The sequence below is a fragment of the Podarcis gaigeae genome, assembly GCF_964106915.1.
Source record: "Podarcis gaigeae genome assembly, chromosome: 9".
Lineage (NCBI taxonomy): Eukaryota > Metazoa > Chordata > Lepidosauria > Squamata > Lacertidae > Podarcis > Podarcis gaigeae.
In genome coordinates this window covers 66,826,962-66,839,516 of record NC_139685.1, presented here as the reverse complement: position 1 = coordinate 66,839,516, position 12,555 = coordinate 66,826,962, and the positions used below count along the sequence as shown (strand labels likewise).

Sequence of the window (12,555 nt, the reverse complement as noted above, 5' to 3'; positions counted from 1 at the left end):
AGACATGTGAGCATATATGCCAGTTTTGTTCCTGTGTGGTTGGCTTTCATCAGGCTATTATGCACCCAAAGCCAGTAGCCACTGGTAGCACATGCTCAGAAGCTAATCACTTTAACTCCTTCCTTTTGAATGGAAAAAACCCTTTATTTGCTTTTCAGAAGGGGAGCTGTGTTAAATCTCTTGCAGCAAAAACTAATAATAATAATAATAATAATAATAATAATAATAATAATAATTTATTATTTATACCCCGCCCACCTGGCTGGGTTTCCTCAGCCACTCTGGGTGGCTCCCAACAGAACATTAAAAACACGATAAAAGATCAAACATTTAAAACTTCCCTAAACAGGGCTGCCTTCAGATGTCGTCTAAAAGTCAGGTAGTTGTTTATTTCCTTGACATCTGATGGGAGGGCGTTCCACAGGACGGGCGCCAGTGCCATTTCCCCATCACATCATTGACTGCAAAAAATCCAATTATAATGTTTCTAAGTGCATTTTTTTGTGCTAGAGTGACAGAGTGCTTGAATCTGCTTCAGTTGTGCAAACCTAAATTCACAGCATGTGTTCTTGAATCCCTCTTGCAGAAGAGTAACTGTCTGGAAGCACCCATACAGGTGCCACAACCCTCTTCTAAATGTGCTTGAAATGTTAAAATTGGAATGTTTTTGGAGAACAATACCTGGGTTCCTGTTGGAGAATCAATTGGCTTGGAAACACCCTGTTTTATCTGTGTTCAGCTAGCACAGTAGTGATCTGTCTGTTGTGGCACAGTGGTTAAAATGTCTGACATTTGAGACATAGGATGAAATCCCCATTCAGCAACAAAGCTCAGTGGGAGACCTTGGACCAGCCGTTATCTCTCAGTCCAGCCTACCTCACAGGGTTGTTGAGAGGAAAACCATGTTTACTGCACCCTGAGTTCCATGAAGAAAAGCCAGGATAAAAAAAAAAACAGAGTAAATAAATATCTGTGCTGCCTCTGCCTCTTGTGAATCCTGCAGCCAGGAGATTTCTCTGGTGGTTACCAGGAACGTTTCTTTAAAAATAAAAACCATGGCTTATTTGTCTTTGCATGTATGAAAACCTCCTATCCTGTACTGCTCATGGCTTGAAACTCTGCTCTGGGAAATACAGTAGGGTTGCCATACCTCCAAAATTTCCTGGACATAGCCAGGATTTGGCCATCGGAAACAGTGTCCAGGCAGAAATTGTTTTAATATCCAGGGAAATCCGAATGTATGGCAACCCATGTCGTAAGTGTAAAATTTGGTGATTTTTTTTAAGTGAAAAAGTATTTTCACTTTTTGAAATATGGCAACCCTAGAATACAGTGCCTCTGCTGCAACCACCCCAAATTGCACTGAAGAAGAAGAAGAGTTTGGATTTGATATCCCGCTTTATCACTACCCTAAGGAGTCTCAAGGGATGTGGCTGGCACTGTGGGCTAAACCACAGAGCCTAGGACTTGCCGATCAGAAGGTCAGCGGTTCGAATCCCTGCGACAGGGTGAGCTCCCGTTGCTCGGTCCCTGCTCCTGCCAACCTAGCAGTCCAAAAGCACGTCAAAGTGCAAGTAGATAAATAGGTACCACTGCGGCGGGAAGGTAAACGGCAGCTGCTGTGGTTCACCAGAAGTGGCTTAGTCATGCTGGCCACATGACCTGGAAGCTGTACGCCGGCTCCCTCAGCCAGTAAAGCGAGATGAGCGCCGCAACCCCAGAGTCAGCCACCACTGGACCTAATGGTCAGGGGTTCCTTTACCTTTAGCTTTAAGGAGTCTCAAAGCGGCTGACAATCTCCTTCCCTTCCTCCTGTACAACAAACACTCTGTGAGGTGAGTGGGGCTGAGAGACTTCAGAGAAGTGTGACTGGCCCAAGGTTACCCAGCAGCTGCATGTGGAGGAGTGGGGAAGTGAACCTGGTTCACCAGATTACGAGTATACTGCTCTTAACCACTACACCACACTGTATGAATTAATGTGCAAAAAATATTGCAAGTCAACTGAGGACTCTTCCTTTTGAGAGAAAAAAGAGCATGTGATCTTCCTTTTGAGCCTCCAACAATTTGGCGCTCTGCAAGCCAATGTTGACATCCCCAACCCAAATTAGAGGTGGTTTAGCAAGTGCCCAGGCAGCCCCAAAATCTACACAGTGCTTTTAGCTGCTACAAGGCTAACTACAGGAAGGTATATAGGTTGCACTTAACAAAAACAACAACAACAACACATCCCTTGGTGCATTTTAAAACTGCTGGAATGCGGCTACGTGTAGCAGAAAGAGATGTCAGCTATCTCAGCAGCAAGGGGAAACAGGATTCTCCTGGCATATCTCACCAGCCAAAGCACCCAGAGCGAACCACAGGAAATGTCAAAGCGAAAATGGTCAGATAATTAAGAGTGCATTTGCACTCCTTAATCCCAAGGATGCCAACTCATTCATCCTTGCCACCCTACAGCCAGAGGGTAAAGTGGCAACCAGGAAAGGGGGAAAGACTCACAGGGTGAGTCTTATAAAGAAAAACCATGTGCCTATAAAAAGGCCATGGAAGGCAGGTGTCACATGGGCATGGTAGAATCCTGAGGATCATCTAGTCCAACCCCCTGCAATGCAGTGTGATAGGAATTTTGAGGTCTTAGATATATGTTAAATGTTCATAAGTGTACCAACCAAGCATGTACATAGATCAGCACAGGAAGACCGACCCGAAACCATTTTTGATTCCCAAACTGACCAAATGTTTTCTCTGCAAGGTCAAAGGGAAATGGAAAATCCTCCCCATTGTCTTTTCCTTCACAAATCCTGTTTTAAGGACACATTCAAGATATGAATAGGGTGTGAGCCTGTGACTTGCCTCAGGAACTAAGTATTTATCATTACAAAAGACTGGCCAGGCTCCCCAGGCAATCCAATCAAGTGACCATTAAACAGGTAACCTGTCAGAGGAGATAAACAACGCGCTCAGATTTCTGCTGTAGCGCTCAGATTTCTGCTGTAGACCGCCTTTTCTGTGATGTAGGTATGATGTATTTTGATGCAATTATTTTTAAATGGGTTTTAGCAACTGCTGTGATGGCAAGTGTAGGATTCCACATTAATTAACCCTATTTATCTAGTGAGATCTAATGCGCTCTAAGGTTACAATTTACAATCCTAAACTCTGAACCTTTAGGATCAAGGTCCCCAGGCTACAGAATAAATATACATCCCTGCCAACTCAAGGTTGGGTCAGGCCAAGGAGGGGCCCTTCTGAATCCCTGGGGTGACATCAAGAACCCAACCTGGTTGACTGCTGGCACAAGGCCTGGAGATAGACCTCCAGGTTTATACAGTCATTACTGGGACCTTTCTAAGAAATCCTTTGCTGCCACAGCAAGAAACTGAGAAAGAGGCAAGCATATAGCCCAGGGGTAGGCAACCTAAGGCCCATGGGCCGGATCTGGCCCAATTGCCTTCTCAATCTGGCCAGCGGACGGTCCGGGAATCAGTGTGTTTTATATGCGTAGAATGTGTCCTTTTATTTAAAATGCATTTCTGGGTTATTTGTGGGGCATAGGAATTTGTTCATTCCTCTCCCACCCAAAAAAAAATATAGTCCAGCCCACCACATGGTCTGAGGGATGATGGAGCAGCCCACGGCTGGAAAAGGTTGCTGACCCCTGATATAGCCCATTGGAGGCATAGTTTGTAGACAGAAGGAGAACCTGGAAAAACTCCCACTTCAACAGCACTTGAAATCTTGGCAATGTCTACATCTCTATGCTTAAACTAAAGGACCAGAGACGCAGGTGGCGCTGTGGGTTAAAAGCCTCAGCACCTAGGACTTGCCGATCGAAAGGTCGGCGGTTCGAATCCCTGCGGCGGGGTGCGCTCCCGCTGCTCGGTCCCAGCGCCTGCCAACCTAGCAGTTCGAAAGCACCTCCGGGTGCAAGTAGATAAATAGGGACCGCTTACCAGCGGGAAGGTAAACGGCGTTTCCGTGTGCAGCTCTGGCTCGCCAGAGCAGCGATGTCACGCTGGCCACGTGACCCGGAAGTGTCTCCGGACAGCGCTGGCCCCTGGCCTCTTAAGTGAGATGGGCGCACAACCCCAGAGTCTGTCAAGACTGGCCCGCACGGGCAGGGGTACCTTTACCTTTACCTTATTGTTTCTACACTGCCATCAATTTATATGGAATTTTACAGAGTTTCCTAAGTGAAATGGCAAGTTTAGGTCTCTGCCTGCAAGGAGCTTATGTTCTAAATTTGACAGTGGGGTTAGAGACCTTCTGTGCCTCTGATTATATGCAGAGTGCCTTTTAACTCTGAGAAAAACAGCCCCCTCTTCCTAACTAGGAATTACGGGCAAAACCTAGTGCAGAAAGTATTAGCTCGTGGCTGGCATGTTCAGACTTCTATAGCCCTTTAGTTAGAAGTAATTTGGACAAAGCATTTCAAAAAGGGAAGTTTCAGCTGCAGGCAAAAACCAAGCAAGAGATTTTTCAGCTTTGAGACAAGTTTTCACACACACTCTCTCTCATGCAAAACTTCAGGGGAAACCCAGCTTGGGACGTCCATTTTCACTCACGGACCCTGCACCGAGCTCCGGCATCTCCATCCGCGGCAAAGCAGGCAGCAGCTCGTCAGGTGCAGCTTCCTCCCCCCCCCCTTCTCCGTTGGTAAACAGTCTTCTCGTAGGGCGCAGCGGGCAAGATCCCGCACACACCCCAAAAGGGGGGCGAAACCAGAAAACGGCGAGCCTGCCGTGACCTACCCCAGGAAGGTGATGAATCTGGGATCCGTGGCTAGGTTGGCATCGATGGTGAGAGACAGGAAAAACGGGCTGACCTCCCTGGCCGGCTGCTCGGGCAGCTGAATGCTCAGCACGGCCGCCTCGCTTTGGCCGGGATCCGTCCAGGAGCCCCCGCTCAGCGGAGCCCGGCAGAGAAGCGCCAGGATCAGTCCCAGCAGCGGCAGCATCCTGCGTCCCAGCGCGCGCTTGGAGAGATCGGAAGAAAGGAGATCCTCGCCGGCGCTTGCTCCTCCTGCTGCTATTTCTACTACTGCCACTGCCTGCCTGCCTCTGGGAGGAGGAGGAGGAGGAGGAGGAGGGAGCGCGCATTTCTGCGTCCCAAGCGCAGCCCTGCCTCCTGTTGCGGCGTTTTGGGAAAGGCAAGAACGATCCGCCCTCGGATTCAGTCACCCGACGCGCAAAGACGCGCAGAGGGGACGACCCAGATCAGGCGGCAGAGGCAGTCTTGGAGGTGGTTGGGGAAGAGTTCCCACGTTCAGGGGGATCCGGCATCAGTCCGTCCACCCACCCACCCACGCACCCACCCACACACTCCAGCGAGGCCTTAAATGGCTCGCCACCCCAGGGGACTGAGCTTGAGGATATAGGTGCCATGGTCACCCAAAACAGAGTGCCTCTGGGCCTGTACAAAGTGCAGCCCTCGGTAGCAGACTGGCCAAGGTCTAGCTTCACGTGGTGGTGGTGGTGGGCACCCACATACACCACCCCCACACACCCACAGCACCTGCCCCATAGGAGCCAACTTCTGGGGGCCAAGGTCCCAGTGGCATAGCGTGGGTTGTCAGCAACCCGGGCCAAGGCAAGTAATTTGCGCCCCCTAACCCGTGGATTTTAGCACTCGAGTCTCTTCCACTAGATTAGTGCGCCACCCCCATATGTTGCGCCTGGTGCGGCTGGCCCCCCTGCACCCCTCACGCTACGCCACTGCAAGGTCCCTTCAGTCTCCCCCATAAAATACTTGAGGGGAGCATTTACCCTCCCCCCCCCAAGTTGTTGGGCACTGCATGTTTGATAAGGCATACTCTCAGGAAAACAGGTTTAGGATTGCTGCCTTTGGGAAGGGTCAGATTTGGGGCCTGAGGGCAGCCTCAGGGTTGTGAGGATAAAAGAAGACCACCATGAATAATACCCTGAGCAATTTGGGAGGCAGGCGAAATTAGACACACACATACACAGAGAGAGAGAGAGAGATTTGCTGCCTCTGCTCATGTTGCTTGCCAGTCCTGCCTATGTCCTCCATCAATGCCTCACCCCAAGATTGTGATGAGGCACCGCAAACCTTCCAATGGGGTGTGTGTGTGATGACAGCCTTACATTTTTATGACTATAGGAAGATAAACATACAGCATAACAAAAACTGTCTTGGTGGGCCATGATATGAACACCGGACTTGCTGGCTCACGAGTTGTGCAGCTCCGTTCTTCATGGATAGGTTCAAATGATGTCGGAGATAGAATTAATAGCCTTTGAAACAATCTTATTTATGTTTGCAATTGACTTTTCCCCATGTCCGTTCTCTCCTCCCCCACGTTTTGTCATTTGCTGCTTCCCACAAGCCACCAAGTTACCGTGTTAGCAGAGCGTGCATCAGATTTGAATGATAAGACTACAGAGAAAAAGCCTGGGAGAGTGACAACCACAAAGTATGTGTGCATCATATTTCCCCTACACACTTCCTCCAAGGAGATGGTATATATACATGGCTTTCCCTCCTTCCCACTTCATCATCACGACAACCCTGGAAGGTAGGTCTGGTGCTGAAAGAGTCACTTGCCCATGGACACTGTCTGAACTCTCTGGCTGAAGAAGGACTGGGGTCACCCCATCCTAGTCCATGCTACTAACAACAACAGTGAGCGAGGAAAAAACGGTTCCCCTTTTTTGCTGCAAATTCTAGTGACCTTTTCAAGAAAACAGGAACCCGTCCTTTTGCTTGCATGCATTCAAGTAAAACTTTTGTATGTATCTCCAGGAAATCCACATCCTGTTGACTGGGATGCACCTTGCAAATCAGAGCAATTTACATATTTCAGAGCATGAAACAGACTCCTCCTTCTAGTTTAGCATCCTAATGTCAGTGTTGGACTCTATGCCTGAGGCAGAATGCCTCTGAAAATGCCAATTACTGACAATCACAGGTTGAGGAGAGTGCTGTTGTGCTCAGATGCTCTTTGTGGGCTTCCAGTGAACATCTCTTTGGCCACTGAAAGAACAGAGTACTGAACTAAGAGGTCCTGTGGCCTCTTATGTCTTTGTGCCTCTGGGAAGCCTGGAAGCAGGACCTGGAAGCACAACAGTACCCTTCCCTATTGCTGTGCCCAGCAGCTGGCACTCAGAGGCATATCTTACCTGTGACAATTGAGACAGAACATAGCCACTGCAGTTAGTAGCCATCGATAGCCTCCTCCACTCATAAATTTGCCCTATCGTCTTTTAAAGCTACCCAGGTTGTCGGCCATCACAACATCTATCTGGGTAGAAAATTCCATAGTTTTAACCATGCACCGTGTTAAGAAGTACTTCCTGAATAATGTCTGGATCAAGCCTTATGAGGAATGGTTGAGGGAGCTGGGTATGTTTAGCATGGAAAAGAGGAGCCCGGGAGGAGATAGGATAGGTAAAGGTAAAGGGACCCCTGACCATTAGGTCCAGTCGTGGCCGACTCGGGGGTTACAGCACTCATCTCGCTCTATTGGCCAAGGGAGCCAGCGTACAGCTTCTGGGTCATGTGGCCAGCATGACTAAGCCGCTTCTGGCGAACCAGAGCAGCGCACAGAAACACCATTTACCTTCCCGCTGGAAGGTATTTATCTACTTGCACTTTGAGGTGCTTTCGAACTGCTAGGTTGACAGGAGCAGGGACCAAGCAATCGGAGCTCATCCCGTCACGGGGATTCGAACCGCCGACCTTCTGATCAGCAAGTCCTAGGCTCTGTGGTTTAACCCACAGCGCCACCTGCATCCCTAGGAGATAGGATAGCCGTCTTCAAACATCTCAAGGGCTGTCACATTTGTTTTCTCCTGCTCTGGAGGATAGGAAGGGAACAGCTGTCTGACAGTGGAAAGGTCTCCACTGGGAGATTGTGGAGTCTCCTTCCTTAGAGGTTTTTAAGCAGAGGTTGGGTGGCTATTGGTCACGTATGGTCTAGTTGAGAGTTCTGCATAGCAGGGGGTTGGACCACATGATTCTCAGGGTCCCTTCCAACTCTACAATTCAATGAATCTTCCAACATTCAGCTGTTTGTGGCAGAGGCAGACCCTTTGGATTCGTGTTGCTGCTGCCTACAGAAACGGAGCTGGGTTGGGGCAACAGTGCACCAGCAGCACTGATAGCAACCCATCACCACTGTTGACCTTGACGTCGCTCTCGGTCAGCCCTGCCCTTGTCAGCAGCAGTGACGCCCAGTATTGGTAGCGCTGCTCTGCAGTTCCACACTACCATATGTAAAAGGTAAAGGTAAAGGACCCCTGGACAGTTAAGTCCAGTCAAAGGCGACTATGGGGTTGCAGCACTCATCTCGCTTTCAGGCCAAGGGAGCTGGCGTTTGTCCACAGACAGCTTTCCAGTTCATGTGGCCAGCATGACTAAACCGCTTCTGACGCAACAGAACACCGTGATGGAAACCAAAGTGCACAGAAATGTCGTTTACCTTCCCGCCACAGTGGTACCTATCTATCTACTTGCACAGGTGTGCTTTTGAACTGCTAGGTTGGCAGAAGATGGGACAGAGCAACGGGAGCTCACCCCGTCATGGGGATTCGAACCGCCAACCTTCTGATCGGCAAGCCCAAGAGGCTCAGTGGTTTAGACCACAGCACCACTCACATCCCTGCTTTTACCTTTTACCTACCATATGTGCCACAGCTAGGGATGGGGAAAGAATTTGATTCAGCTCATATGTAGAGGCAAGCCTAACTAATTTCCGCTTTCCAAAACGGTAAGCAAACTAAAATGCAGACATCCTTTGAAATTCGTGCTTCCACAAATTTTGTGGTGCAGTGCTCCAGCTGAGCAGTGTAGAAAAGAAAAGCATATACCAGGATAAAATGTGCACAAAAATGTACAAAAAATGCATTATATTATGAGGAAGTGTTTAAAAATAAATAAATTATTGCACTTATCTTTTTTTTCTTTTACAGAAAGTAATTGTAAGCGACTTGCAAAATAGAAGAAAGATTAGAACCAGTATAAAACGGAAACAGAACGATAAACCCATTCATACATATAAAAGGCAAAATCCCATCACATCCCAGCTACAGAAAGAGGCAGGCCACACATGCTGAAAATCTTCCAAATTACGGACCGGGGTCTGGATGCTGTAGTGGGCTGTAAACAGAGTCTGAATTCTGAATGGGTGGTTCCTAGGTCTGTGAAGTTGCTTGCACTCTCTCTAAGGTAAAGGTAAATGTTAGGTCCAGTTGCGGACAACTCTGAGGTTGCGCGCTCATCTCGCTCTATAGGCCGAGAGAGCCGGCCTTTGTCCACAGACAGCTTCCGGGTCATGTGGCCAGCATGACTAAGCCGCTTCTGGCGAACCAGAGCAGCACACAGAAACGCCGTTTACCTTCCCGTCAGAGTGCTACCTATTTATCTACTTGCACTTTGACATGCTTTCAAACTGCTAGGTGGGCAGGAGCAGGAACCGAGCAATGGGAGCTCACACCATGACGGGGATTTGAACCACCAACCTTCTGATCGGCAAGTCCTAGGCTCTGTGGCTTAACCCACAGCGCCACCCGCGTCCCCACTCTCTCTAAACAAGTGCATAATTCGGAAGTGTCAGGAGTGTCTTTGATGGCTAGCAGTGCCTTTTACTGGCTACAGCTGTTTCCAGATCAGGAGAGCTTGACCACAGTTGTCCATGTACTGTTAAACTAAGGCTGGATTACTCCAATGTGCTCTATGTGGGGCTGCCCTTGAGGTTTGCCTGGAGGACGCAGGTAGTTTGGCACATGGCAGCTAGGTTTATTGTGGGTGGGAAGAGCAAACTATCACCAGCACCGAACACCCGGCTGCTGCCCTCCTACCAGGCCACATTTCAGCATTTGGTACTTAATGCCTATACAGTTTTGGACCAGGCAACTTGAGACCACCACACCCCTTACGTGACCTGTGTCACTGTGTTCTGCAGGATAGTTTGTCCTTCAAGTCCCCAAAATATCAGAAGCTGGCTGCACAGCAAATCAGAGCAGAGCTATCAGTGGGGCCGCTTTGTTTTGTGGAATAGCATTCCTGTTGAGATAACAACAGGGGCCTATGCTTTCCAAAAACAGCACTTTTTGTTTTGACAAGTTTTCCCTACTGGATGAAAGGTCTCTGCCTTGGGTTATCATGTGGCATTGTTTTAAAGCTTTTTGTAGTCCTTTAGCTGTTCATGTCTGCAAATCACCTTGAGAGACATATTGAAGTAGAGGGTGTTTTGTAAGTTGTCCCTCTCCACAGAGGTGCATTTAACACCATCATTATACGGTACATGATTCCTATTTTCACTGGCTTTTGATGCTTGTTGTCAGGGAACAGCCATCGGAAAGGTAGGCGGTGGAAGGGCTCTCAGACGCTAAGAGAGACTCAGCAGCAGAGGAAGGTACCAGCAGGGGGAGGGAAAGAGCTCAGATAGAAAGTGAGTCGGAGGGAGGGCTCCGAGAGACTGCCAGTGAAAACAGTGGAGAAGTCTCAGGACCCCCCATAGGTACACCCACTCCTCGCCGGAAACTGTCTCGCCGAGAATCCCGAAGACGTGTTTCCGTTAAGGAACTCTTATGTTGGAGCAGATTCCACAAACGCCCACTGTCGGATTCTGCTAGCGATTGAGGGAGTCATGTTTAAGGGGGCTCCGCTTAAGGCAGAGTTTGAGAACCATGCCCAAGTTCTGAGGGACTAAGCTTTGACGCGCAAGCAGCTCATCATCCCATCACACTTGTGATGTATGTTTTTGGCACAACTTATTTTTGTGACCCTAAGTTGTTTTAAATGGTTCTGGTTGCTGTGACCTGCCCTGGGGCTAGGGCTGGGCGATATCTGTTTTTGAACATGGTGATGTCTCACTAGCTAAACACTGCGATACGCCAATATGTCACAGTGTCTGAAATAAGGATGGAGCTATATAGAGGCATTGGATGGTTTTATGGTTTTTCCTGCATTGTGATTTTCGCTGGCACCTGCTCTTGTGATTCACTGCCCCCGGCCTGAGGCAGTGGATTTCTGAGCTGGCAGAGTTAACACAGACTGCAGAAACTGAGAGAAACATTGGCTGGCTTCATGGTTTTCCCCATAAGGTGAGTTTTGCACGCAAACACATTGTGATTTGCGATATATTGTCAAGTCAAAAATTACGAAACTGATATCATGATATAGACTTCAAACCAGTTTTGGACATGTTTAAATCTAAATCAAACAAGTGTTGGAAATGTAAAGAGAAAGAAGGTTATTTTTATCATATGTGGTGGTCTTGTAGTAAGGTTAAAGCTTACTGGGAAATGATATACAATGAATTGAAAAGGATGTTTAAAATAACCTTTGTAAAAAAACAAACAATCCAGAAGCTTTTCTTTTGGGAATTACAGGGACAGAACTACCTAAATTGTGTAGAACTTTATTTATGTATGCCACTACAGCAGCAAGGATGCTACTCACCCCAAAATGGAAAGAAGCAGAAGTTCCAGCAAAGGTAGAATGGATAGAAAAACAGTAAGAAATGGCAAAACCTACTGAATAAGAAATCAAGATAACAAACTTTTTATAAAATAATGGAAATGGTTTATTGAATGTTTACAGATAAATTACAAACAGATAAAAACATTGGCAGGATTATTGTAATAACCTGCAGTTTCATAAGAGTATATATTTAAAGTAGATACGTAATTAAATGAGCAAATTAAATGAATTTGGATATGCCGATATTTTTAAAATTAATTTAAGGAACCGCAAAGAGGGAAAAGGAAGTCAAACTCTGAAATGTTAAAATGATTGTAAAACTAATGAAATGTGTAAATTTGAAAAGTATAAATAAAAACTTTAAAAAAGAAGTGTTTGTCTTCTTCACTACCTTTCAGCAAGTGCACCTCTTTAACCTAGCCTGTGATATCTCAGGTGTGTGTTTTCAGAATCCACCCTATTCCTGTGACAACAATCTGTTTTAACTGTTTTAATACTGGATTTTAAAAATGTTGCAACCTGCCCTGGGTCCTGCTGGTGAAGGGCGGATAATAAATTAAACGTTCATCATCCTTGACCATTAAGCTGGGGCCGGCAGAAGTGGAGTTCAACAACATCTGGAGTTTGGCTAGACCTGATCGAAGGCATCTATTACTATTTTTGCTGCCCGGTCCAATTTGGCTCCTCAGTATATCTTATGGAGTTCTGGAAGTGCGGCAATAGGAATTTGAAAAAGCTACCTGTGTTCGCACGTGTTTTCAATGCAAAAATTGCAATTTCTGCTTCAGGCACATTGATAACACCAGCACATCTGTTCCGAAGAAAGGTGTATTTTCAAATTAGCTTTAGTGCCTCCCAAGACTTGTCATCATAAATACAGGAAGTCACAGTTTAAAGGTGGTGGCACATAAACATGGAGCAACCTGCCAATGAGTCAGCTGTTCCCAGGCAATCTCCACCCAGCAACAGGTTTTTCTACTTTAATCAGTCACAGAGCCAAGTGGGGCCAAAGTGACCAAGTAAATCGAAATGACACAGGCTTTTGAAACATACCTTCCGCTAAATACTCTTCTATCTTTTCCCACATCTCAAACCAATAATACTTCTTTTC

General features: G+C 47.2%; 1 protein-coding gene and 1 long non-coding RNA gene across 3 annotated transcripts in view; one reads left to right on the top strand and one right to left on the bottom strand.

Moving 5' to 3' along the window:
* Nucleotides 1–5,109, bottom strand: part of HPSE (heparanase) — a 29,838-nt gene extending 24,729 nt beyond the window's left edge. Inside the window, exon 1 of one of the 2 annotated variants that reach the window (XR_014568351.1) lies at nt 4,751–5,109. Coding sequence is in view for 1 of the 2 variants with exons in the window: in XM_083756611.1 (XP_083612737.1) it covers nt 4,751–4,956 (206 nt within the window). In the remaining variant the exon portion in view is untranslated. The remainder of the gene's footprint in view (nt 1–4,750) is intronic. The other variant, XM_083756611.1, reaches the window with a different exon arrangement.
* LOC310852912 overlaps nt 1–12,555 on the top strand; it is a 101,679-nt gene that overhangs the window by 62,228 nt on the left and 26,896 nt on the right. The gene's annotated exons all lie outside the window — the stretch shown is intronic.